The 27,278-nt window shown below is 47.2% G+C and overlaps 1 protein-coding gene across 3 annotated transcripts in view; it reads left to right on the forward strand.

Annotated features, from left to right (window-relative positions):
• Positions 1-27,278, forward strand: part of LOC115101954 (rho GTPase-activating protein 39-like) — a 191,988-nt gene that overhangs the window by 128,181 nt on the left and 36,529 nt on the right. For 2 of the 3 annotated variants that reach the window (XM_065005242.1, XM_065005243.1), the window contains exon 3: positions 12,152-13,538. In XM_065005242.1, the coding sequence (XP_064861314.1) occupies positions 12,152-13,538 (1,387 nt within the window). Of the gene's footprint in view, positions 1-1,038; positions 1,282-12,151; positions 13,539-27,278 lie in introns of those variants that run through there. The other variant, XM_065005244.1, reaches the window with a different exon arrangement.

A 27,278-nucleotide genomic window follows, 5' to 3' on the forward strand; every position in this document is an offset into this window, starting at 1 on the left:
TTCTTGAGGGAAACCTGTTTCAGGCTTCCAGAGATTTGAGACTGGGACCGAGGTTCACCTTCCAGCAAGACAATGACCCTAAGCATACTGCTAAAGCAAAACTCGAGTGGTTTAAGGGGAAACATTTAAATGTCTTGGAATGGCCTAGTCAAAGCCCAAACCTCAATCAAATTGAGAATCTGTGGTACGACTTAAAGATTGCTGTACACCAGCAGAACCCATCCAACTTGAAGGAGCTGGAGCAGTTTTGCCTTGAAGAATGGGCAAAACTCCCAGTGGCAAGATGTGCCAAGCTTATAGAGACATACCCCAAGCCACTTGCAGCTGTAATTGCTGAGAAAGGTGGTTCTGCAAAGTATTGACTTTGGTGGGGGTGAATAGTTATGCACGCTCAAGTTTTCTGTTTTTTTTTTGTCTTATTTCTTGTTTGTTTCAACACAATTTTATTTTATTTTGCATCTTCAAAGTGGTAGGCATGTTGTGTAAATCAAATGATACAAACCTCCCAAAAATCAATTTTAATTCCAGGTTGTAAGGCAACAAAATAGGAAAAATGCCAAGGGGGTGAATACTTTCGGAAGCCACTGTACCAACACCTCCCCCATAAGCATTCCTGTCTCTTCTATAGATGTTATATCCTTGTATTGCTACTGCTGTATCATCAAAGGAATTATCTATGTAGTCTCAGAAATGGCTAATATATTAATGTTATCTGATGTTAGCAAGTTATTGATTTCATTAACCTTATTTCTAAGGCTACATATATTAATATGGGCTACTCACATGCTGAGATTCTATCAGAGAGGAGAGAGGCTGAGCTGGAATAGATCACATACCAGCTACTGTAACACTAGGGAAGGAGAAGGGCTACAGCACCAGCCCCCGCCTTTCTTTCCTCCTCTCTCTCTCTCTCTCTCTCTCTCTCTCTCTCTCTCTCTCTCTCTCTCTCTCTTTCCTCCTCTCTGTCTCTCTCTCTCTCTCTCTCTCCTTTGTTTTTCTTGCTTCCCTCTCAGTAACTCCACAGTTAAATTCAGACGCTGGTGGCAGGCTACAATTAAGAGTATCTGTAAAGAGCTCTGGAGTCTTGACTCTTGTGTTTTCACTGAAGACACTCACAGCGGTACACAAGACATCCATCATCCTTCTGAGACGCGCTGGCACAGGTTGTTTGTTTTCTTTTGGTTTTGAAGAGGAGGGGTTGTAGCTGCGTTCACACGGGGACTGAAGGAACCCCCGCCGTTACAACGCTGTCCCGCACCAACACAGGGACACAGGGAGGGGGTAAGTTACCTTCTGATCTTTTTTAGGGGACAAAGAACCCCCTCCACCCCCCCATTACACATCTTTACTCAGGCAATGCTTTGACCTAAATGAGCATGATATGCTGATAGGCTATATGGTGTTGTCCTCTACTTATCAGAGGCTATATGGTGTTGTCCTCTACTTAACAGAGGCTATATGGTGTTGTCCTCTACTTAGCAGAGGCTATATGGTGTTGTCCTCTACTTATCAGAGGCTATATGGTGTTGTCCTCTACTTAACAGAGGCTATATGGTGTTGTCCTCTACTTAGCAGAGGCTATATGTTGTTGTCCTCTAGTTAACAGAGGCTATATGGTGTTGTCCTCTAGTTAACAGAGGCTATATGTTGTGGTCCTCTAGTTAACAGAGGCTATATGGTGTTGTCCTCTACTTAGCAGAGGCTATATGTTGTTGTCCTCTACTTATCAGAGGCTATATGGTGTTGTCCTGTACTTAACAGAGGCTATATGGTGTTGTCCTCTACTTATCAGAGGCTATATGGTGTTGTCCTGTACTTATCAGAGGCTATATGGTGTTGTCCTCTACTTATCAGAGGCTATATGGTGTTGTCCTGTACTTAACAGAGGCTATATGGTGTTGTCCTCTACTTATCAGAGGCTATATGGTGTTGTCCTCTACTTATCAGAGGCTATATGGTGTTGTCCTCTACTTATCAGAGGCTATATGGTGTTGTCCTCTACTTATCAGAGGCTATATGGTGTTGTCCTCTACTTATCAGAGGCTATATGGTGTTGTCCTCTACTTAGCAGAGGCTATATGGTGTTGTCCTCTACTTATCAGAGGCTATATGGTGTTGTCCTCTACTTAACAGAGGCTATATGGTGTTGTCCTCTACTTATCAGAGGCTATATGGTGTTGTCCTGTACTTATCAGAGGCTATATGGTGTTGTCCTCTACTTATCAGAGCATGTATGGTATTGTCCTCTACTTATCAGAGGCTATATGGTGTCCTGTACTTATCAGAGGCTCTATGGTGTTGTCCTGTACTTATCAGAGCCTGTATGGTATTGTCCTCTACTTATCAGAGGCTATATGGTGTCCTGTACTTATCAGAGGCTCTATGGTATTGTCCTCTACTTATCAGAGCCTGTATGGTATTGTCCTCTACTTATCAGAGGCTATATGGTGTCCTGTACTTATCAGAGGCTCTATGTTATTGTCCTCTACTTATCAGAGCCTGTATGGTATTGTCCTCTACTTATCAGAGGCTATATGGTGTCCTGTACTTATCAGAGGCTCTATGGTGTTGTCCTCTACTTATCAGAGGCTATATGGTGTCCTGTACTTATCAGAGGCTCTATGGTGTTGTCCTGTACTTATCAGAGCCTGTATGGTATTGTCCTCTACTTATCAGAGGCTATATGGTGTCCTGTACTTATCAGAGGCTCTATGGTGTTGTCCTCTACTTATCAGAGGCTATATGGTGTCCTGTACTTATCAGAGGCTCTATGGTGTTGTCCTGTACTTATCAGAGGCTATATGGTGTTGTCCTCTAGTTAACAGAGGCTATATGTTGTTGTCCTCTAGTTAACAGAGGCTATATGGTGTTGTCCTCTACTTAGCAGAGGCTATATGTTGTTGTCCTCTACTTATCAGAGGCTATATGGTGTTGTCCTGTACTTAACAGAGGCTATATGGTGTTGTCCTCTACTTATCAGAGGCTATATGGTGTTGTCCTGTACTTATCAGAGGCTATATGGTGTTGTCCTCTACTTATCAGAGGCTATATGGTGTTGTCCTGTACTTAACAGAGGCTATATGGTGTTGTCCTCTACTTATCAGAGGCTCTATGGTGTTGTCCTCTACTTATCAGAGGCTATATGGTGTCCTGTACTTATCAGAGGCTCTATGGTGTTGTCCTGTACTTATCAGAGCCTGTATGGTATTGTCCTCTACTTATCAGAGGCTATATGGTGTCCTGTACTTATCAGAGGCTCTATGGTATTGTCCTCTACTTATCAGAGCCTGTATGGTATTGTCCTCTACTTATCAGAGGCTATATGGTGTCCTGTACTTATCAGAGGCTCTATGGTATTGTCCTCTACTTATCAGAGCCTGTATGGTATTGTCCTCTACTTATCAGAGGCTATATGGTGTCCTGTACTTATCAGAGGCTCTATGGTGTTGTCCTCTACTTATCAGAGGCTATATGGTGTCCTGTACTTATCAGAGGCTCTATGGTGTTGTCCTGTACTTATCAGAGCCTGTATGGTATTGTCCTCTACTTATCAGAGGCTATATGGTGTCCTGTACTTATCAGAGGCTCTATGGTGTTGTCCTCTACTTATCAGAGGCTATATGGTGTCCTGTACTTATCAGAGGCTCTATGGTGTTGTCCTGTACTTATCAGAGGCTATATGGTGTTGTCCTCTACTTAGCAGAGGCTATATGGTGTTGTCCTCTACTTATCAGAGCCTGTATGGTATTGTCCTCTACTTATCAGAGGCTATATGGTGTCCTGTACTTATCAGAGGCTCTATGGTGTTGTCCTCTACTTATCAGAGGCTATATGGTGTCCTCTACTTATCAGAGCCTGTATGTTGTTGTCCTCTACTTAGCAGAGGTTATATGGGGATAACAACTATTAGGCAAGATAATGTCTTACTTCCCACAGTGTTGCTTGTCTCCTATGTCTTTCCCTTCCCACAGTGTTGCTTGTCTCCTATGTCTTTGCCTCCCCACAGTGTTGCTTGTCTCCTATGTCTTTCCCTTCCCACAGTGTTGCTTGTCTCCTATGTCTTTCCCTTCCCACAGTGTTGCTTGTCTCCTATGTCTTTGCCTTCCCACAGTGTTGCTTGTCTCCTATGTCTTTGCCTCCCCACAGTGTTGCTTGTCTCCTATGTCTTTGCCTTCCCACAGTGTTGCTTGTCTCCTATGTCTTTGCCTTCCCACAGTGTTGCTTGTCTCCTATGTCTTTCCCTTCCCACAGTGTTGCTTGTCTCCTATGTCTTTGCCTTCCCACAGTGTTGCTTGTCTCCTATGTCTTTCCCTTCCCACAGTGTTGCTTGTCTCCTATGTCTTTGCCTCCCCACAGTGTTGCTTGTCTCCTATGTATTTCCCTTCCCACAGTGTTGCTTGTCTCCTATGTCTTTCCCTTCCCACAGTGTTGCTTGTCTCCTATGTCTTTGCCTTCCCACAGTGTTGCTTGTCTCCTATGTCTTTGCCTTCCCACAGTGTTGCTTGTCTCCTATGTCCTTGCCTCCCCACAGTGTTGCTTGTCTCCTATGTCTTTGCCTTCCCACAGTGTTGCTTGTCTCCTATGTCTTTGCCTTCCCAGTGTTGCTTGTCTCCTGTCTTTGCCTCCCCACAGTGTTGCTTGTCTCCTATGTCTTTGGCTTCCCAGTGTTGCTTGTCTCCTATGTCTTTCCCTTCCCACAGTGTTGCTTGTCTCCTATGTCTTTCCCTTCCCACAGTGTTGCTTGTCTCCTATGTCTTTGCCTTCCCAGTGTTGCTTGTCTCCTATGTCTTTGCCTTCCCAGTGTTGCTTGTCTCCTGTCTTTGCCTTCCCAGTGTTGCTTGTCTCCTGTCTTTGCCTTCCCAGTGTTGCTTGTCTCCTATGTCTTTGCCTTCCCAGTGTTGCTTGTCTCCTATGTCTTTGCCTTCCCACAGTGTTGCTTGTCTCCTGTCTTTGCCTTCCCACAGTGTTGCTTGTCTCCTATGTCTTTCCCTTCCCACAGTGTTGCTTGTCTCCTATGTCTTTGCCTTCCCACAGTGTTGCTTGTCTCCTATATCTTTGCCTTCCCACAGTGTTGCTTGTCTCCTATGTCTGTCCCTTCCCACAGTGTTGCTTGTCTTCTATGTCTTTCCCTTCCCACAGTGTTGCTTGTCCCCTATGTCTTTGCCTTCCCAGTGTTGCTTGTCTCCTATGTCTTTGCCTTCCCACAGTGTTGCTTGTCTCCTATATCTTTGCCTTCCCACAGTGTTGCTTGTCTCCTATGTCTTTCCCTTCCCACAGTGTTGCTTGTCTTCTATGTCTTTCCCTTCCCACAGTGTTGCTTGTCTCCTATGTCTTTGCCTTCCCAGTGTTGCTTGTCTCCTATGTCTTTGCCTTCCCACAGTGTTGCTTGTCTCCTGTCTTTGCCTTCCCACAGTGTTGCTTGTCTCCTATGTCTTTCCCTTCCCACAGTGTTGCTTGTCTCCTATGTCTTTGCCTTCCCACAGTGTTGCTTGTCTCCTATGTCTTTGCCTTCCCACAGTGTTGCTTGTCTCCTATGTCTTTGCCTTCCCAGTGTTGCTTGTCTCCTATGTCTTTGCCTTCCCACAGTGTTGCTTGTCTCCTATGTCTTTGCCTTCCCACAGTGTTGCTTGTCTCCTATGTCTTTGCCTTCCCACAGTGTTGCTTGTCTCCTATGTCTTTGCCTTCCCAGTGTTGCTTGTCTCCTATGTCTTTGCCTTCCCACAGTGTTGCTTGCCTCCTATGTCTTTGCCTTCCCACAGTGTTGCTTGTCTCCTATGTCTTTCCCTTCCCACAGTGTTGCTTGTCTCCTATGTCTTTGCCTTCCCAGTGTTGCTTGTCTCCTATGTCTTTCCCTTCCCACAGTGTTGCTTGTCTCCTATGTCTTTGCCTTCCCAGTGTTGCTTGTCTCCTATGTCTTTGCCTTCCCAGTGTTGCTTGTCTCCTGTCTTTGCCTTCCCAGTGTTGCTTGTCTCCTGTCTTTGCCTTCCCAGTGTTGCTTGTCTCCTATGTCTTTGCCTTCCCAGTGTTGCTTGTCTCCTATGTCTTTGCCTTCCCACAGTGTTGCTTGTCTCCTGTCTTTGCCTTCCCACAGTGTTGCTTGTCTCCTATGTCTTTGCCTTCCCAGTGTTGCTTGTCTCCTATGTCTTTGCCTTCCCACAGTGTTGCTTGTCTCCTGTCTTTGCCTTCCCACAGTGTTGCTTGTCTCCTATGTCTTTGCCTTCCCAGTGTTGCTTGTCTCCTATGTCTTTGCCTTCCCACAGTGTTGCTTGTCTCCTATGTCTTTCCCTTCCCACAGTGTTGCTTGTCTCCTATGTCTTTGCCTTCCCACAGTGTTGCTTGTCTCCTATATCTTTGCCTTCCCACAGTGTTGCTTGTCTCCTATGTCTGTCCCTTCCCACAGTGTTGCTTGTCTTCTATGTCTTTCCCTTCCCACAGTGTTGCTTGTCTCCTATGTCTTTGCCTTCCCAGTGTTGCTTGTCTCCTATGTCTTTGCCTTCCCACAGTGTTGCTTGTCTCCTATGTCTTTCCCTTCCCACAGTGTTGCTTGTCTCCTATGTCTTTGCCTTCCCACAGTGTTGCTTGTCTCCTATATCTTTGCCTTCCCACAGTGTTGCTTGTCTCCTATGTCTTTCCCTTCCCACAGTGTTGCTTGTCTTCTATGTCTTTCCCTTCCCACAGTGTTGCTTGTCTCCTATGTCTTTGCCTTCCCAGTGTTGCTTGTCTCCTATGTCTTTGCCTTCCCAGTGTTGCTTGTCTCCTGTCTTTGCCTTCCCAGTGTTGCTTGTCTCCTGTCTTTGCCTTCCCAGTGTTGCTTGTCTCCTATGTCTTTGCCTTCCCAGTGTTGCTTGTCTCCTATGTCTTTGCCTTCCCACAGTGTTGCTTGTCTCCTGTCTTTGCCTTCCCACAGTGTTGCTTGTCTCCTATGTCTTTGCCTTCCCAGTGTTGCTTGTCTCCTATGTCTTTGCCTTCCCACAGTGTTGCTTGTCTCCTGTCTTTGCCTTCCCACAGTGTTGCTTGTCTCCTATGTCTTTGCCTTCCCAGTGTTGCTTGTCTCCTATGTCTTTGCCTTCCCACAGTGTTGCTTGTCTCCTATGTCTTTCCCTTCCCACAGTGTTGCTTGTCTCCTATGTCTTTGCCTTCCCACAGTGTTGCTTGTCTCCTATATCTTTGCCTTCCCACAGTGTTGCTTGTCTCCTATGTCTGTCCCTTCCCACAGTGTTGCTTGTCTTCTATGTCTTTCCCTTCCCACAGTGTTGCTTGTCTCCTATGTCTTTGCCTTCCCAGTGTTGCTTGTCTCCTATGTCTTTGCCTTCCCACAGTGTTGCTTGTCTCCTATATCTTTGCCTTCCCACAGTGTTGCTTGTCTCCTATGTCTTTCCCTTCCCACAGTGTTGCTTGTCTTCTATGTCTTTCCCTTCCCACAGTGTTGCTTGTCTCCTATGTCTTTGCCTTCCCAGTGTTGCTTGTCTCCTATGTCTTTGCCTTCCCACAGTGTTGCTTGTCTCATGTCTTTGCCTTCCCACAGTGTTGCTTGTCTCCTATGTCTTTCCCTTCCCACAGTGTTGATTGTCTCCTATGTCTTTGCCTTCCCACAGTGTTGCTTGTCTCCTATGTCTTTGCCTTCCCACAGTGTTGCTTGTCTCCTATGTCTTTGCCTTCCCACAGTGTTGCTTGTCTCCTATGTCTTTGCCTTCCCAGTGTTGCTTGTCTCCTATGTCTTTGCCTTCCCACAGTGTTGCTTGTCTCCTATGTCTTTGCCTTCCCACAGTGTTGCTTGTCTCCTATGTCTTTGCCTTCCCAGTGTTGCTTGTCTCCTATGTCTTTGCCTTCCCACAGTGTTGCTTGCCTCCTATGTCTTTGCCTTCCCACAGTGTTGCTTGTCTCCTATGTCTTTCCCTTCCCACAGTGTTGCTTGTCTCCTATGTCTTTGCCTTCCCAGTGTTGCTTGTCTCCTATGTCTTTGCCTTCCCAGTGTTTCTTGTCTCCTGTCTTTGCCTTCCCAGTGTTGCTTGTCTCCTGTCTTTGCCTTCCCAGTGTTGCTTCTCTCCTATGTCTTTGCCTTCCCACAGTGTTGCTTGTCTCCTGTCTTTGCCTTCCCACAGTGTTGCTTGTCTCCTATGTCTTTCCCTTCCCACAGTGTTGCTTGTCTCCTATGTCTTTGCCTTCCCACAGTGTTGCTTGTCTCCTATATCTTTGCCTTCCCACAGTGTTGCTTGTCTCCTATGTCTTTCCCTTCCCACAGTGTTGCTTGTCTCCTATGTCTTTGCCTTCCCACAGTGTTGCTTGTCTCCTATATCTTTGCCTTCCCACAGTGTTGCTTGTCTCCTATGTCTTTGCCTTCCCACAGTGTTGCTTGTCTCCTATGTCTTTCCCTTCCCACAGTGTTGCTTGTCTCCTATGTCTTTGCCTTCCCAGTGTTGCTTGTCTCCTATGTCTTTGCCTTCCCACAGTGTTGCTTGTCTCCTATGTCTTTGCCTTCCCACAGTGTTGCTTGTCTCCTATGTCTTTGCCTTCCCAGTGTTGCTTGTCTCCTATGTCTTTGCCTTCCCAGTGTTGCTTGTCTCCTATGTCTTTGCCTATGTTGGATGGATAATGGTGGGTTTCCTGGCTGAGAGGTGGAGGGGTGGATTCGTTGAGGTTATGCTGTTTTTACAGTAACGTTTAGCTATAGTCTGAACAGTCTTTTGAAAGAAAGGGTCTGGTGTGAGGGGAGTTCAGTGCTGGTTAGATTAGCTTGTCGGGGAGATTATCAGGTTGCTTGTGGAGTGTGTAGGGCTGATCTGGGGTCTGAGGGAGGGTGAGTAGGCTGCACCACTGAAGGACCAGAACACCCAGGGCATTGATGCAGGATTAGGGCCTGACATTCCACTGCCCTCTGAGGGAACATAGGAGGAAACACAGCCGTGTGTGTGTGTGTGTGTGTGTGTGTGTGTGTGTGTGTGTGTGTGTGTGTGTGTGTGTGTGTGTGTGTGTACCGTTGAAGTCGGAAGTTTACATACACTTAGGTTGGAGTCATTAAAACTCGTTTTTCAACCATTTAACAAACTATAGTTTTGTCAAGTCGGTTAGGACATCTACTTTGTGCATGACACAAGTACTTTTTCCAACAATTGTTTACAGACAGATTATTTAACTTATAATTCACTGTATCACAATTCCAGTGGGTCAGAAATGTATATACACTAAGTTGACTGTGCCTTTAAACAGCTTGGAAAATTCCAGAAAATTATGTCATGGCTTTAGAAGCTTCTGATAGGCTAGGTGACATAATTTGAGTGAATTGAAGGTGTACCTGTGGGTGTATTTCAAGGCCTATCTTCAAACTCAGTGCCTCTTTGCGTGACATCAAGGGAAAAGCAATAGAAATCAGCCAAGACCTCAGAAAAATTGTAGACCTTCACAAGTCTGGTACATCCTTGGGAGTAATTTCCAAACACCAATCTGTACAAATAATAGTACGCAAGTATAAACACCATGTGACCACGCAGCCTTCATACAGCTCAGGAAGGAGACGCGTTCTGTCTCCTAGAGATGAACGTACTTTGGTGCGAAAAGTGCAAATCAATCCCAGAACAGCAAAGGACCTTGTGAAGATGCTGGAGGAAACAGGTACAAAAGTATCTATATCCACAGTAAAACAAGCCCTATATCAACATAACCTGAAAGGCCGCTCAGCAAGGAAGAAGCCACTGCTCCAAAACCGCCATGAAAAAGCCAGACTACGGTTTACAACTGCACATGGGGACAAAGATCATACCTTTTGGAGAAATGTCCTCTGGTCTGATGAAACAAAAATAGAACTGTTTGGCCATGATTGCTGCCATTGTGTTTGGAGGAAAAAGGGGGAGGCTTGCAAGCTGAAGAACACCATTCCAACCGTGAAGCACGGGGGTGGCAGCATCATGTTGTGGGGGTGCTTTGCTGCAGGAGGAACTGATGCACTTCAAAAATAGATGGCATCATGAGGTTGGAAAAGTATGTGGATATATTGAAGAAACATCTCAAGGCATCAGTGAAAGTTGGGTCGCAAATGGGTCTTCCAAATGGACAATGACGCCAAGCATACTTCCAAAGCTGTGGCAAAATGGCGTAAGGACAACAAAGTCAAGATATTGGAGTTGCCATCGCAAAGCCCTGACCTCAATCCTATAGAACATTTTTGGGCAGAACTGAAAAAGCATGTGCGAGCAAGGAGGCCTACAAACCTGACTCAGTTACACCAGCTCTGTCAGGAGGAATGGGCCAAAAATCACCCAACTTATTGTGGGAAGCTTGTGGAAGGCTACCCGACACTTTTGACTCAAGTTAAACAATTTAAAGGCAATGCTACCAAATACTAATTGAGTGTATGTAAACTTAATTGAGTGTATGTAAAGAAATACAAGATGAAATAAATCATTCTCTCTACTATTATTCTGACATTTCACATTCTTAAAATAAAGTGGTCATTCTAACTGACCTAAGACAGGGAATTTTTACTCTGATTAAATTGTGAAATTGTGAATTGTGAAAAACTGAGTTTAAATTTATTTGGCTAAGTTGTATGTAAACTTCCGATTTCAACTGTGTGTGTGTGTGTGTGTGTGTGTGTGTGTGTGTGTGTGTGTGTGTGTGTATCTGTAGTTTTGACAGCTTTACTTGGCAGACTGTAATGTTGGAACAAACTTTTCCTGTTGTGTTTCCCCTACAAACATGACCGTGATGTTCTGGAAAATGTGTGTGTGTGTTTGTGTGGGTGGGTGTGTGTGTTTGTGTGGGTGGGCGTGTGGGTACTTCTGTTTGATAAGCTGAGTAAGGGTTTTGTTGAGAAAAGTTGTTCCATTGTTTCATTGTGACAGTCTCTTTAAGTAATATTAATAGCTCGTAAGATTCATTTAGTTTCTATGCCCTGATTATGTACTCACACTATGGCCATGTTTGTTGGAAACTTAACCAGCACAATCTCACAGTCGCACTGCGTCAAATCAGATCCATCTCAAGTTGTGTTGTAACCTACAGTCTCATACCTGTCTCACAGTCGCACTGCGTCAAATCAGATCCATCTCAAGTTGTGTTGTAACCTACAGTCTCATACCTGTCTCACAGTCGCACTGCGTCAAATCAGATCCATCTCAAGTTTTGTTGTAACCTACAGTCTCATACCTGTCTCACAGTTGTAACCTACAGTCTCATACCTGTCTCACAGTTGTAACCTACAGTCTCATACCTGTCTCACAGTTGTAACCTACAGTCTCATACCTGTCTCACAGTTGTAACCTGTACAGTCTCATACCTGTCTCACAGTTGTAACCTACAGTCTCATACCTGTCTCACAGTTGTAACCTACAGTCTCATACCTGTCTCACAGTTGTAACCTACAGTCTCATATCTGTCTCACAGTTGTAACCTGTACAGTCTCATATCTGTCTCACAGTTGTAACCTGTACAGTCTCATACCTGTCTCACAGTTGTAACCTACAGTCTCATACCTGTCTCACAGTTGTAACCTGTACAGTCTCATATCTGTCTCACAGTTGTAACCTGTACAGTCTCATATCTGTCTCACAGTTGTAACCTGTACAGTCTCATATCTGTCTCACAGTTGTAACCTACAGTCTCATACCTGCCTCCCATACACTCTCATAGTCTCACAAAATGAGATAAACAGGGTTAACAAGTGCTTTGTCCTTCATAAAGACCTTGGTTGCCAATACTGTCAGACATAGAGACCTATCTCTCTCTCTCTGAACCGTGGAAGGTCAGAGGGTTTAAAGCTTGAAACACAGGGGAATGTGCAGGTGGGATTCTGGCCAGGTCTGGCATCCCAGTCACAGGCTTCTTTCTTCTCCGTTGCATATGAGCAAGTTGCCATTGAACAGTCATCTGTCTTGTTTACCCACCAAACAGGTCTAAGCCAGTGTTTATAGTGCTGTGTGCATGTGTACATATCATACATTTTTGATCCCACATTTTTGGTGTCTTTGAGTGTGTTTTATGTACAGCGGGGAAGTCAGTCCTTTGGGTAAGGACGTGGGTACACAGACCGGTGAGCCACTGCAGCCCCTTAAAGATGTTCAGATGTTTTGTGGCCCCCACCCGCCATCAAAGTTGCCCATCCTTGATGTATAAATATTTGTTTTTAATCAAAAAATCTTCCTCTCTTCTGTTCCAGGGACCCAGGTCAAAGATGGCAGCCAGCTCCGGGATCGAAGGCAGCCATGTTGGTGAAGGTGAACAGCATTGGCAGGAACCAGTCCGTGGTGCCCACTAGCACCCAGCACCTCAACACTCTCAGCCCTGGGAGCCCTGCTGTGTACCAGGTCCACTCAGACAGACCCAGCCCCAGACCCATATCCAGCCCTGAAGGCAAGATGGCTGCCCCTGTGGACCACAAGCAAGCCTTCCACCTGAAGAAGGGAGACAACGGTAACTTCGGCCTGGTGATGCCCTCCACTGGCAGCCAGGTCTACCAGACTCCACAGAGGTGTCAGGCTGGCACCCCCCAGCCCTCCTCCCCCCATTACGGTGCCACTCCGCCCATCTATGATGAACCACCCATGGAAACACCTATCTATGATGAGCCCCCGATGGAGGTGGAGGGGGCCGCCCTCCTGAATAGGTCCTCCACCCCAACCACCAGCCTGCAGAGGGTCCGCCAACCCCAGACCCACCACCAGACCCAGCAGCAACCCAAGCTGCTTCAATACCCAGCCTCTCACCTGGCCTCCAAACACAAGAGGAATCCCTCCGCCACAGAGTACAGCCCCGCTGGACGGGAGTGCATCAAACACATGGTCAACGTGGACCCTGCCACCTGCAAGCAGAGCCCCTTATCCCATCCTATCCAGACAGAGCAGGCCCCTGCTCTAGACCCTGATCTGCCCCCCTCTCCATCCCCATGCCCAGTCGTCACCCAGCCCAGGCCCAAGGAGGTGAGCCTGGAGAAGAAGCAGTCGTGGCGTCTCCTGGAGACCAGCGTGAGGAAGAACATGGACGTCCGGCACAGCCGGCAGAACAGTGTGGCATCCCAGGAGTACCCAGCGCCGGCCGCCGTCACCCACCAGGACTCCGGCTACTCCACCGGGCCCTCGCCCAGCTTGAGGAGGAAGAACCGCCGGAGAGCCCTGGGAGGGGGGGCTGGGGGAACAGGGCAGGGCCGGCCAGGCTCAGTGGGCAGCAGTGGGGAGCTCAGTGCCCTGAATGAGAAGCTGATGGCAGAGATGCGGGTGGTGGTGAGTCGATCTAACACCCTGCGTGGCAGCAAGGCCAGCCTGGACACTGAGATGTCTGACAGCTCTGTACCTCGGACCCGTTCCCCCTTGGGTTCCCCGAAGAAGTACAGGGGCCGCAGCGCCTCCCGAGAGGACATCAGCGCCAGTAACCACTCTCTGTACCGGACCGGGAGCGGGAGTACCCATGGCGACGTGCCCCTCTCGCCCCTGGCGTCGGAGGGCATGGTGCGTCAGAAACGGACCTATGAGAAGGTGGACACTCTGGAGAAGAGCATCATCAGCCAGAACAGCCTGTCCTCCTCAGAGCCCCACATGTCCCTCTCACAGGTACAGATCAGTACAGCCCGCCTCTCAACACTGTGTACTGTATCCGGGGGGATGTTATACTTGTCTTAGCTGTGTCTTAGCATTCAGACCTCTTTGTGAATACACAGTAGAAAACAGGCCTGTTCCTCTGGCGTGTGTAATATATAGTTATGTGTTGATATGTTGACATGTGTCGGGTGGCTGCTTGAGTTCCAGCACACTGGTTGAATCAACGTTGTTTCCTCGTCATTTAAATGAAATTACGTTGAACCAACGTGGACTAGACGTTGAATTGACGTCTGTACGCAGTGCGAGGGCCGATACAGCCATATGACTGGGCGGTCTGTGTGAGGAAAGCTCTGTACTCTCGATCTCATATGACTGGGCGTGTGCTAATTAGCCTCGTTAGGTGTATTACTGCAGGTCAGCTGGAATGTCTACCATCCATGCCCTGGGAATTCTCTCTCCATCTCTCTCCGACTCTGTCTCTACCAAAAATAAAGCTGCTGCCTTTCTCCTTGCTATCTTTATAAGCAGTTCTAGGGAACAACAAGTGTTCTATTTTCCTCCCGTGTTCTGTTGGAGATGTGGCAGTGTGTAGGCGATGCGAAGGGAAGGCATTGTGAGGCAGCAGTCATCTCTGTCTCTCCCTGTCTTCTTTTCTCTGGGATTCACCTCCCTCTCACTTCAGCCTTCAGGAGAAAAATTGGACGCTGTCGACATCCTGTCGCCGTAGGAACAATGCAGTAGAAAGCTGCTTGTTCTCAGTTTCCTGTTGCCAGTCTGTTCCATTCCAGGAAAAGGGCCTCGGAGTGCCTTGAATCCTATTGGAGTTGTTTCTAATAAAAATGTTTTCCTTCCTGTAAAAAAAACAACGTCACGTTAATGCAGTGTGTGTATTGCCACCTGAGACAGCCCCAAGCCTCCTCCTCACCTTGTTTTAGAAATAGTTTATAGTGTGATTTGGGTTAGCCTAGTTGCTTGTTGTGGCTGATTAATTATAATGTTAGGCCGTGAGTTGTATTTGTCAAAGGCTTTATCAACTCAAACCGCATCCACCCCCGCAACTAAGAGACTGGCTGCTCTGCAGGGACTCTGAACAGAACAACCTGCACATAAAAACTAAAAACACAGAACGAGGACTCCACAGGCTACACGTTTGTGGTAGACAGGAAAAATAAACATGAAACACGCATGAGTTTTAATGGGGGCGAGCGCTCCACTCCCCCACGTGAGGGGTGCTGCTCAGCTTTCCAAATCCATAAGGTGGCTTTAGTCACCTCTACCAAGAAAACACTGCAAGCCTGGAGAAGATCTCCTGCAGAGAGAACGAGTGAGGAAAACACTGCAAGCCTGGAGAAGATCTCCTGCAGAGAGAACGAGTGAGGAAAACACTGCAAGCCTGGAGAAGATCTCCTGCAGAGAGAACGAGTGAGGAAAACACTGCAAGCCTGGAGAAGATCTCCTGCAGAGAGAACGAGTGAGGAAAACACTGCAAGCCTGGAGAAGATCTCCTGCAGAGAGAACGAGTGAGGAAAACACTGCAAGCCTGGAGAAGATCTCCTGCAGAGAGAACAAGTGAGGAAAACACTGCCATCGATGAGAGACATTACTGTGCAGCCGTATTCATCGACCTGGCCAAGGCTTTCGACTCTGTCAATCACCACATTCTTATTGGCAGACTCGACAGCTTTGGTTTCTCAAATGATTGCCTCGCCTGGTTTACCAACTACTTCTCAGACAGAGTTCAGTGTGTCAAATTGGAGGGCCTGTTGTCCAGACCTCTGGCAGTCTCTATGGGGGTGCCACAGGGTTCCATCCTTGGGCCGACTCTCTTCTCTGTATACATCAATGATGTTGCTCTTGCTGCTGGTGATTCTCTGATACACCTCTATGCAGACGACACCATTCTGTATACTTCTGGCCCCTCTTTGGACACTGTGTTAACTAACCTCCAGACGAGCTTCAATGCCATACAACTCTCCTTCCGTGGCCTCCAACTGCTCTTAAATGCAAGTAAAACTAAATGCATGCTATTCAATCGATCACTGCCCGCATCACTCGCCCGTCCAGCATCACTACTCTGGACGGCTCTGACTTAGAAAACGTGGACAACTACAAACACCTAGGTGTCTGGTTAGACTGTAAACTCTCCTTCAAGACTCAGATTAAGCATCTCCAATCCAAAATTAAATCTAGAATCGGCTTCCCATATCACAACAAAGTATCCTTCACTCATGCTGCCAAACATACCCTCGTAAAACTGACCATCCTACCGATCCTCGACTTCGGTGATGTCATCTATAAAATAGCCTCCAACACTCTACTCCACAAACTGGATGCAGTCTATCACAGTGCCATCCGTTTTGTCACCAAAGCCCCATACACTACCCACCATTGCGACCTGTACGCTCTCGTTGACTGGCCCTCGCTTCACACTCATCGCCAAACCCACTGGCTACAGGTTATCTACAATTCTCTGCTAGGTAAAGCCCCGCCTTATCTCAGCTCACTGGTCACCATAGCAGCACCCACCTGTAGCACGCGCTCCAGCCGGTATATCTCACTGGTCACCCCCAAAGCTAATTCCTCCTTTGGTCGTCTTTCCTTCCAGTTCTCTGCTGCCAATGACTGGAATGAACTGCAAAAAACTCTGTAGCTGGAGACTCATATCTCCCTCACTAGCTTTAAGTGCCAGCTGTCAGAGCAGCTCACAGATCACTGCACCTGTACATAGCCCATCTGTAAACAGCCCATCTATCTACCTACCTCATCCCCATACTGTATTTATTTATTTATCTTGCTCCTTTGCACCCCAGTATCTCTACTTGCACACTCATCTTCTGCCGATCTACCATTCCAGTGTTTAATTGCTATATTGTAATTACTTCGCCACCGTGGCCTATTTATTTCCTTAACTTACCTCATTTGCACTCACTGTATATAGACTTTTTGTTTTATTTTGTTCTACTGTATTATTGACTGTATGTTTTGTTTATTCCATGTGTAACTCTGTGTTGTTGTATGTGTCGAATTGCTATGCTTTATCTTGGCCAGGTCGCAGTTGCAAATGAGAACTTGTTCTCAACTAGCCTACCTGGTTAAATAAAGGTGTTCTCAACTAGCCTACCTGGTTAAATAAAGGTGTTCTCAACTAGCCTACCTGGTTAAATAAAGGTGTTCTCAACTAGCCTACCTGGTTAAATAAAGGTGTTCTCAACTAGCCTACCTGGTTAAATAAAGGTGTTCTCAACTAGCCTACCTGGTTAAATAAAGGTGTTCTCAACTAGCCTACCTGGTTAAATAAAGGTGTTCTCAACTAGCCTACCTGGTTAAATAAAGGTGTTCTCAACTAGCCTACCTGGTTAAATAAAGGTGTTCTCAACTAGCCTACCTGGTTAAATAAAGGTGTTCTCAACTAGCCTACCTGGTTAAATAAAGGTGTTCTCAACTAGCCTACCTGGTTAAATAAAGGTGTTCTCAACTAGCCTACCTGGTTAAATAAAGGTGTTCTCAACTAGCCTACCTGGTTAAATAAAGGTGTTCTCAACTAGCCTACCTGGTTAAATAAAGGTGTTCTCAACTAGCCTACCTGGTTAAATAAAGGTGTTCTCAACTAGCCTACCTGGTTAAATAAAGGTGTTCTCAACTAGCCTACCTGGTTAAATAAAGGTGTTCTCAACTAGCCTACCTGGTTAAATAAAGGTGTTCTCAACTAGCCTACCTGGTTAAATAAAGGTGTTCTCAACTAGCCTACCTGGTTAAATAAAGGTGTTCTCAACTAGCCTACCTGGTTAAATAAAGGTGTTCTCAACTAGCCTACCTGGTTAAATAAAGGTGTTCTCAACTAGCCTACCTGGTTAAATAAAGGTGTTCTCAACTAGCCTACCTGGTTAAATAAAGGTGTTCTCAACTAGCCTACCTGGTTAAATAAAGGTGTTCTCAACTAGCCTACCTGGTTAAATAAAGGTGTTCTCAACTAGCCTACCTGGTTAAATAAAGGTGTTCTCAACTAGCCTACCTGGTTAAATAAAGGTGTTCTCAACTAGCCTACCTGGTTAAATAAAGGTGTTCTCAACTAGCCTACCTGGTTAAATAAAGGTGTTCTCAACTAGCCTACCTGGTTAAATAAAGGTGTTCTCAACTAGCCTACCTGGTTAAATAAAGGTGTTCTCAACTAGCCTACCTGGTTAAATAAAGGTGTTCTCAACTAGCCTACCTGGTTAAATAAAGGTGTTCTCAACTAGCCTACCTGGTTAAATAAAGGTGTTCTCAACTAGCCTACCTGGTTAAATAAAGGTGTTCTCAACTAGCCTACCTGGTTAAATAAAGGTGTTCTCAACTAGCCTACCTGGTTAAATAAAGGTGTTCTCAACTAGCCTACCTGGTTAAATAAAGGTGTTCTCAACTAGCCTACCTGGTTAAATAAAGGTGTTCTCAACTAGCCTACCTGGTTAAATAAAGGTGTTCTCAACTAGCCTACCTGGTTAAATAAAGGTGTTCTCAACTAGCCTACCTGGTTAAATAAAGGTGTTCTCAACTAGCCTACCTGGTTAAATAAAGGTGTTCTCAACTAGCCTACCTGGTTAAATAAAGGTGTTCTCAACTAGCCTACCTGGTTAAATAAAGGTGTTCTCAACTAGCCTACCTGGTTAAATAAAGGTGTTCTCAACTAGCCTACCTGGTTAAATAAAGGTGTTCTCAACTAGCCTACCTGGTTAAATAAAGGTGAAATAAAAAATAAAGAGTGCATTCTAAATAGTACATAGTACAATTAGTATACAGTATGTAATTTTTACTAAACAGTACGTTGTAAATAGTATGTAGTACAATTAGCATACAGTATGTGATTTTTACTAAACATACCATGCAGTTCAGTGAACTGTATGCCAGATCAAGTGAAATAGAGGACAAGTGACAGCGAGTGGGAAAGAAAACACAGATTTGATCCTGGCTTCAGTGTGTCATGTGTTGAGCTGGGCTTGGGGACTTACTGGGGAGAAGGTCCCGTTAACTGCCTCGGTTTGTCAGCTCATTGAAGCTGAGTATGTGAGACTTTTTCCCACACTAGCGCTTAGCGGAGGTCACGCTAGATCCATCCACATATCCATCCACTATCAAAGCCGGGCCACTTTACTCAACTGGAGAATTCTCTAACCTCTGCTCTGAAACATACACTGGACTGAACTTTTCAATAAAACACACCCTCACTTTTTATACTGTCTGGACAAACTTAATAGAATTGTTGGTCTCATTCCAGGACTATTTCCATTGTTTAAAGGGAAAAAGGGATCTCTGTTTTTGGCAGTAGAAATAAGAACAATCCCTTTTCATTTTTTGGAAGGGTGGGGTTTCAGACAATGGAGATTTGGGAGTGAGGATTGGGGAGAGGGGCTCCAGGCAGTCCTACTCCCCACCTGTATGTTTCCTGGATGGGAGGAACAGTGTAGTCCCAGTCCAGTCAGGAACAGAGTAGTCCCAGTCCAGTCAGGAACAGAGTAGTCCCAGTCCAGTCAGGAACAGAGAAGTCCCAGTCCAGTCAGGAACAGAGTAGTCCCAGTCCAGAGTAGTCCCAGTCTAGTCAAGAACAGAGTAGTCCCAGTCCAGTCAGGAACAGAGTAGTCCCAGTCCAGTCAGGAACAGAGTAGTCCCAGTCCAGTCAGGAACAGAGTAGTCCCAGTCCAGAGTAGTCCCAGTCTAGTCAAGAACAGAGTAGTCCCAGTCTAGTCAGGAACAGAGTAGTCCCAGTCTAGTCAAGAACAGAGTAGTCCCAGTCTAGTCAGGAACAGAGTAGTCCCAGTCCAGTCAGGAACAGAGTAGTCCCAGTCCAGTCAGGAACAGAGTAGTCCCAGTCCAGTCAGGAACAGTGTAGTCCCAGTCCAGTCAGGAACAGAGTAGTCCCAGTCCAGTCAGGAACAGAGTAGTCCCAGTCCAGTCAGGAACAGATTAGTCCCAGTCCAGTCAGGAACAGAGTAGTCCCAGTCCAATCAGGAACAGAGTAGTCCCAGTCCAGTCAGGAACAGAGTAGTCCCAGTCCAGTCAGGAACAGAGTAGTCACAGTCCAGCCCTGCAACTATTACAAAGGCACCAGAGTGTTACATATAAAAACGCTGTACTCTCTGGATCACTGGGTATAATGTGTTGGAACTGGATCACTGGGTATAATGTGTTGGAACTGGATCACTGGGTATAATGTGTTGGAACTGGATCACTGGGTATAATGTGTTGGAACTGGATCACTGGGTATAATGTGTTGGAACTGGATCACTGGGTATAATGTGTTGGAATGGGATCACATACATTCTGGATGTACAGTACTTCTACTTCTAAATTGTAGACTCTGCTTGAGGACTTTTACTGGGTATGAGTGTACTTATGTCTCGGGGTAGTAAATGTCCAATCAGAGGTTGAGTTACTGACTGTTATTGACAGCAAAAGCCATCTTGAATGGCCTCAAATCCTCAGAGCTGATATCAGTTTTGTCTTGTGGATGTATGCGTGGTCTGTGGTGTGCATTTATCATGTACTCAAATGTGCTCCTATATGAAACGCCTACCATACGCAGATGAATACTCCAGGCACATGTTGAAATACATTGGGGCAGAGTCGTTTCACTGTTCATTGTCAGATCTGTAGGAGAGTAACTTGGCAGAAGCTGCCTATGCTCTGCAACGAGACTGGGGCTGAGGCTGTGTGTGGGTTGAAATGGCCTTACTGAAATGTGGTTCAGGCCCTCAGAAGCCATATCATTCACTGCAGTATATGAACACCCATGGAAATGACTCTTCCAAAGGCCTTCAGCAAAAAGGCCTGTCTGAAATTGAAAAATTAAGGGTGTCCTTAATAACCAGACATCAGCAATTAGCAGGGTCTGTAATAGTGCTTATTTTATCAAACCATAATATAAAAACAAACACAATTAATCAGGATTTATTTGAACACACTTTGTGGGCAATGTGGCGTTAAGAGTCTGTATTTTTGTCGTAACTTTGCCATTCTCTCGTCTGTAAGACCTGCCATTGTCGCTGTCTGGATGTGTCTGTTTTGAAGGTACCCCAGCCTGCCATTCAGATTCAGGAAACGTTAATGTCCTCAAAGAGGTCATTCATCTTGCAGCAGTCATAAAACATATAACATGCAACTTCAATTAGCACTGAGGTGTGACGTGAGAGGTGTCAAAGCCCTTGAGCCCAACAATGGCAGGAGAGTTTCACAGCCCCCCCCCCAACCAAACACAGACCTTGGAAGCCTCGTCCCCCAACCAAACACAGACCTTGGAAGCCTCGTCCCCCAACCAAACACAGACCTTCGAAGCCTCGTCCCCCAACCAAACACAGACCTTCGAAGCCTCGTCCCCCAACCAAACACAGACCTTCGAAGCCTCGTCCCCCAACCAAACACAGACCTTGGAAGCCTCGTCCCCCAACCAAACACAGACCTTGGAAGCCTCGTCCCCCAACCAAACACAGACCTTGGAAGCCTCGTCCCCCAACCAAACACAGACCTTCGAAGCCTCGCCCCCCAACCAAACACAGACCTTGGAAGCCTCGTCCCCCAACCAAACACAGACCTTGGAAGCCTCGTCCCCCAACCAAACACAGACCTTTGAAGCCTCGTCCCCCAACCAAACACAGACCTTGGAAGCCTCGTCCCCCAACCAAACACAGACCTTGGAAGCCTCGTCCCGCTGTTCAGAGGTCATTACAACACAGTACCCTCTGGATGTAGAAAATGACAAGGCACAAAAAGAGTACAAAAAAAGCTCCTTATGGAATATCAAGAGATACTTTTTTTGCTGACTATTATAAAAATGGGAACATAAACAACTTAATATTCCACACAGACCATCCCCTGGCATGGTGCTATATTAACACAGACCATCCCCTGGCATGGTGCAGTGCTATATTAACCAGACCATCCCCTGGCATGTCGCAGTGCTATATTAACACAGACCATCCCCTGGCATGGTGCAGTGCTATATTAACCAGACCATCCCCTGGCATGGCGCAGTGCTATATTAACACAGACCATCCCCTGGCATGTCGCAGTGCTATATTAACCAGACCATCCCCTGGCATGTCGCAGTGCTATATTAACACAGACCATCCCCTGGCATGTCGCAGTGCTATATTAACACAGACCATCCCCTGGCATGGTGCAGTGCTATATTAACACAGACCATCCCCTGGCATGGTGCAGTGATATATTAACACAGACCATCCCCTGGCATGGTGCAGTGCTATATTAACACAGACCATCCCCTGGCATGTCGCAGTGCTATATTAACACAGACCATCCCCTGGCATGTCGCAGTGCTTTATTAACACAGACCATCCCCTGGCATGGTGCAGTGCTATATTAACACAGACCATCCCCTGGCATGTCGCAGTGCTATATTAACACAGACCATCCCCTGGCATGGTGCAGTGCTATATTAACACAGACCATCCCCTGGCATGGTGCAGTGCTATATTAACCAGACCATCCCCTGGCATGTCGCAGTGCTATATTAACCAGACCATCCCCTGGCATGGTGCAGTGCTATATTAACCAGACCATCCCCTGGCATGGCACTATATTAACACAGACCATCCCCTGGCATGGCGCAGTGCTATATTAACCAGACCATCCCCTGGCATGGTGCAGTGCTATATTAACCAGACCATCCCCTGGCATGGCACAGTGCTATATTAACCAGACCATCCCCTGGCATGTCACAGTGCTATATTAACACAGACCATCCCCTGGCATGGCGCAGTGCTATATTAACCAGACCATCCCCTGGCACAGTGCTATATTAACCAGACCATCCCCTGGCATGGCGCAGTGCTATATTAACCAGACCATCCCCTGGCATGGCGCAGTGCTATATTAACCAGACCATCCCCTGGCATGTCGCAGTGCTATATTAACACAGACCATCCCCTGGCATGGCGCAGTGCTATATTAACCAGACCATCCCCTGGCACAGTGCTATATTAACCAGACCATCCCCTGGCATGGCGCAGTGCTATATTAACCAGACCATCCCCTGGCATGGCGCAGTGCTATATTAACACACTACACCTCTGTTAAGAGGGGAGGTGTTAGCGATAGGTGGAAACTCGGGATACTAGAAAACGAGGACTCTTGAGTCAGCCAATGTCAACCTGTACAAGTCTAGAACAGAACCGAGTGCTGGAGGAGAAGGAGGGAATGATGACATGTGACAACCCATTAGAGAACTGGCCACCCCTGCAGAGAAGCCAGCAGAACTACTCACCTCAGCTCCTGACAAAAGTCTCGACACAACAGCAGAACAGTCCACCCCAGACCCTGACCATGGCCTCGACATCACAGCAGAACAGACAAATGAAGAACCCCAAGCCACCCTGATAGCCCTCCTGACAACCCCCCTACACCCATTGAGAACATATGCAAGCCACAGATTGTACTGCTTATGGACTCAAACGGGAAATATATATACAAGAAAATGTACTTTTTCCCAAACACACAGTGTCTAAACTCTGGTGTCCAAACACCCAGCGCGCTCTAGACCTTCTGTCTGAGGACCAACTAGGGTCACCCAGCGCGCCCTAGACCTTCTGTCTGAGGACCAACTAGGGTCACCCAGCGCGCCCTAGACCTTCTGTCTGAGGACCAACTAGGGTCACCCAGCGCGCTCTAGACCTTCTGTCTGAGGACCAACTAGGGTCACCCAGCGCGCTCTAGACCTTCTGTCTGAGGACCAACTAGGGTCACCCAGCGCGCCCTAGACCTTCTGTCTGAGGACCAACTAGGGTCACCCAGCGCGCTCTAGACCTTCTGTCTGAGGACCAACTAGGGTCACCCAGCCACATAATAATACACACAGGCACAAACGACCTGAGAACACAGCAGAAAAGGGTGGCCACAGCACTGAAGGGAGTGATTGAAAAAGCTTCTTCTACTTTCCCCAACGCACAAGTGGTTATCTCCACCCTGCTACCACGAAAATACTTCCACCCTGCTACCACGAAAAGACTTCCACCCTGCTACCATACAGCGGGTAAACAAAAGTATTTTCTGTGACTGTGCCTCAAAGCCCAATGTCTACCTGGCCCACCACTCCACCCTGGACTTGAACACCCTTTACAACCAAGTCCACCGACACAACGCAGCAGTGCCCACCTTTTCCCAGACACTAAAGGACATCGCCCTCAACCGCTGCCCCAGCACCTCAGTGTCAACAGACACTCCACCCAGACCAGTCGAGACACAACCTCCCAGACCTGCGGGAGCCCCCCCCCCCCCTGCCGAGAGGACCTACATCCAGACCACAGCACCACCAGCCACTTCCACACCCCCACCCCAAACAATCAACACCCCCCCTCCCTCAACCATGCCCACACACCATTTAGAACACCTCAGATTAGACCTATGCCCCTCCCCACCCTCGCAAAGAGGGCCTCAACATGGAAGTCACACATACGCCTAGGCCGTGAGCAGGCAAACAGGGCCAACCCCCACTCTTACACTATCCCAAGTCGATGGCATGTACCAGAAGCTCAGCAGGCTCTGCTCACACTTACTGGCCTGAAGCCAATCCACACGACTAACATTGGACACTTTATGGAACACAAAGCCTTCACTAACTCATCCTGGAATAACCAAGGCCTGAGGTCATCTGCCTTTGGCTTGTTTTCCAAGATGGCGTAGCAGTAAGTTGTCCTGTCGTATCGTCTCTCTGTAAATATCGTCTCTTTTTCGTTTTAGATATTTTTTCTTCGCATATCTTTAAAAACATTTTGCTAAACCTAAGCTTCCAAATACTCTTCTGCAACCCACCAACCCGCCAATGTAGCTACTTTTCCTAAAGTAGTTATATTTACTTCGGAACCAGACCCCCTCAACTGAAGCTAGCCAGCTAACTACCAGCTATGCTAGCGGTCTTCAGCTAACCGGTCATCAACTAACCTTTAGCCCGGAAAGCTCTCGCCAGTTCGAACAACGCAACGCTAACCAGAGCATAACGGACCTATTTAATTTTTTACCCCCGGATTCCCACCACAAACGGAACATTCTTCAGCTGGATCTTCACAACTAGCTAAACAGCAACCCTGGTTGATTACTCCTGGCTAGCGTTTCCACCCACGTAGCTTGAAGCTAGCCCGGCCAGAGCTCCTAGCATACTCCTGGGCTACAATACCTTGACCTACGACCGGTCTATCGATATCACTGCATGAAGAGGAATAAACAGACTCACCCCATCGCGACGTCCTCCAAAGGCTAACTCTCTAGCCCTCGCTATCTCCTTGCTTGCTAATTCGGCATGCTAACTGCTAGCTTGTTTAGCCCAGGTCCGCTAACTACTACCTTGTTTACCCCGGCCTGCTAATCTGTTAGCTTGTTAGCACAGGCCTGCTAACCGTCTGCATCGCCGCGTCCCAAAAACGCAGTGGCCCATATGTACTCTATCTCTTCCCGATTTTTTAAAATTTGTTTATACCTTCCGGAAACCTGCCTCACCCAATGTGATACGGAATCGCTATTATCTTTTTTCACACTCAAGAACCTCCAGAAGCTAACCAGCTAGCTAGCTACAAGCTATTTAGTCATTGTTAGTTTTTTTTAACCTGGATAACACTCGCCAGCCCAGCCCCCCTGCCCCATCCACCGCTGCCCCCTGGACTCTGATCACTTGGCTTAGCTGATGCACGCTGGACTGTCCATTAATCACGGTACTCCATTCTGCTTGTTTGTTTTATCTGTCGGCCGAGTTGCCTAGTCAATGCCATCTCACCTGCTGTTGTTATGCTAGCTGATTAGCTGTTGTCTCACCCACTGTTTTAGCTAGCTTTCCCAAATCAACACCTGTGATTACTGTATGCCTCGCTGTATGTCTCTCTCAAATGTCAATATGCCTTGTATACTGTTGCTCAGGTTAGTTATCATTGTTTTAGTTCACAATGGAGCCCCTAGTCCCATTCCTCATACCCCTGATACCTCCTTTGTCCCACTTCCCACATATGTGGTGACCTCACCCATTACAACCAGCATGTCCAGAGATAAAACCTCTCTCATCATCACCCAGCGCCTGGGCTTACCTCCGCCGTACCCGCACCCCACCATACCCCTGTCTGTGCATTATGCCCTGAATATATTCTACCATGCCCAGAAACCTGCTCCTCTTATTCTCTGTCCCCAACGCTCTAGGCGACCAGTTTTGATAGCCCTTAGCCGCACCCTCATACTACTCCTTCTCTGTTCCGCGGGTGATGTGGAGGTAAACCCAGGCCCTGCATGTCCCCAGGCACCCTCATTTGTTGACTTCTGTGATCGAAAAAGCCTTGGTTTCATGCATGTCAACATCAGAAGCCTCCTCCCTAAGTTTGTTTTACTCACTGCTTTAGCACACTCTGCTAACCCTGATGTCCTTGCCGTGTCTGAATCCTGGCTCAGGAAGGCCACCAAAAATTCAGAGATTTCCATACCCAACTATAACATCTTCCGTCAAGATAGAACTGCCAAAGGGGGAGGAGTCGCAGTCTACTGCAGAGATAGCCTGCAAAGTAATGTCATACTTTCCAGGTCCATACCCAAACAGTTCGAACTACTAATTCTGAAAATTACTCTCTCCAGAAATAAGTCTCTCACTGTTGCCGCCAGCTACCGACCCCCCTCAGCTCCCAGCTGTGCCCTGGACACCATTTGTGAATTGATCGCCCCCCATCTAGCTTCAGAGTTTGTTCTGTTAGGTGACCTAAACTGGGATATGCTTAACACCCCGGCAGTCCTACAATCTAAGCTAGATGCCCTCAATCTCACACAAATCATCAAGGAACCCACCAGGTACAACCCTAACTCTGTAAGCAAGGGCACCCTCATAGACGTCATCCTGACCAACTGGCCCTCCAAATACACCTCCGCTGTCTTCAACCAGGATCTCAGCGACTACTGCCTCATTGCCTGTATCCGCTACGGTGCCGCAGTCAAACGACCAACCCTCATCACTGTCAAACGCTCCCTAAAACACTTCTGTGAGCAGGCCTTTCTAATCGACCTGGCCCGGGTATCCTGGAAGGACATTGACCTCATCCCGTCAGTTGAGGATGCCTGGTCATTCTTTAAGAGTAACTTCCTCACCATTTTAGATAAGCATGCTCCGTTCAAAAAATGCAGAACTAAGAACAGATACAGCCCTTGGTTCACTCCAGACCGGACTGCCCTCGACCAGCACAAAAACATCCTGTGGCGGACTGCAATAGCATCGAACAGTCCCCGCGATATGCAACTGTTCAGGGAAGTCAGGAACCAATACACGCAGTCAGTCAGGAAAGCTAAGGCCAGCTTCTTCAGGCAGAAGTTTGCATCCTGTAGCTCCAACTCCAAAAAGTTCTGGGACACTGTGAAGTCCATGGAGAACAAGAGCACCTCCTCCCATTTGCCCACTGCACTGAGGCTAGGGAACACGGCCACCACCGACAAATCCATGATTATCGAAAACTTCAACAAGCATTTCTCAACGGCTGGCCATGCCTTCCGCCTGGCTACTCCTACCTCGGCCAACAGCTCCGGCCCCCCCGCAGCTCCTCGCCCAAGCCTCTCCAGGTTCTCCTTTACCCAAATCCAGATAGCAGATGTTCTGAAAGAGCTGCAAAACCTGGACCCGTATAAATCAGCTGGGCTTGACAATCTGGACCCTCTATTTCTGAAACTATCCGCCGCCATTGTCGCAACCCCTATTACCAGCCTGTTCAACCTCTCTTTCATATCGTCTGAGATCCCCAAGGATTGAAAGCT

The sequence above is a fragment of the Oncorhynchus nerka genome, linkage group LG20 (genome assembly GCF_034236695.1).
Source record: "Oncorhynchus nerka isolate Pitt River linkage group LG20, Oner_Uvic_2.0, whole genome shotgun sequence".
Lineage (NCBI taxonomy): Eukaryota > Metazoa > Chordata > Actinopteri > Salmoniformes > Salmonidae > Oncorhynchus > Oncorhynchus nerka.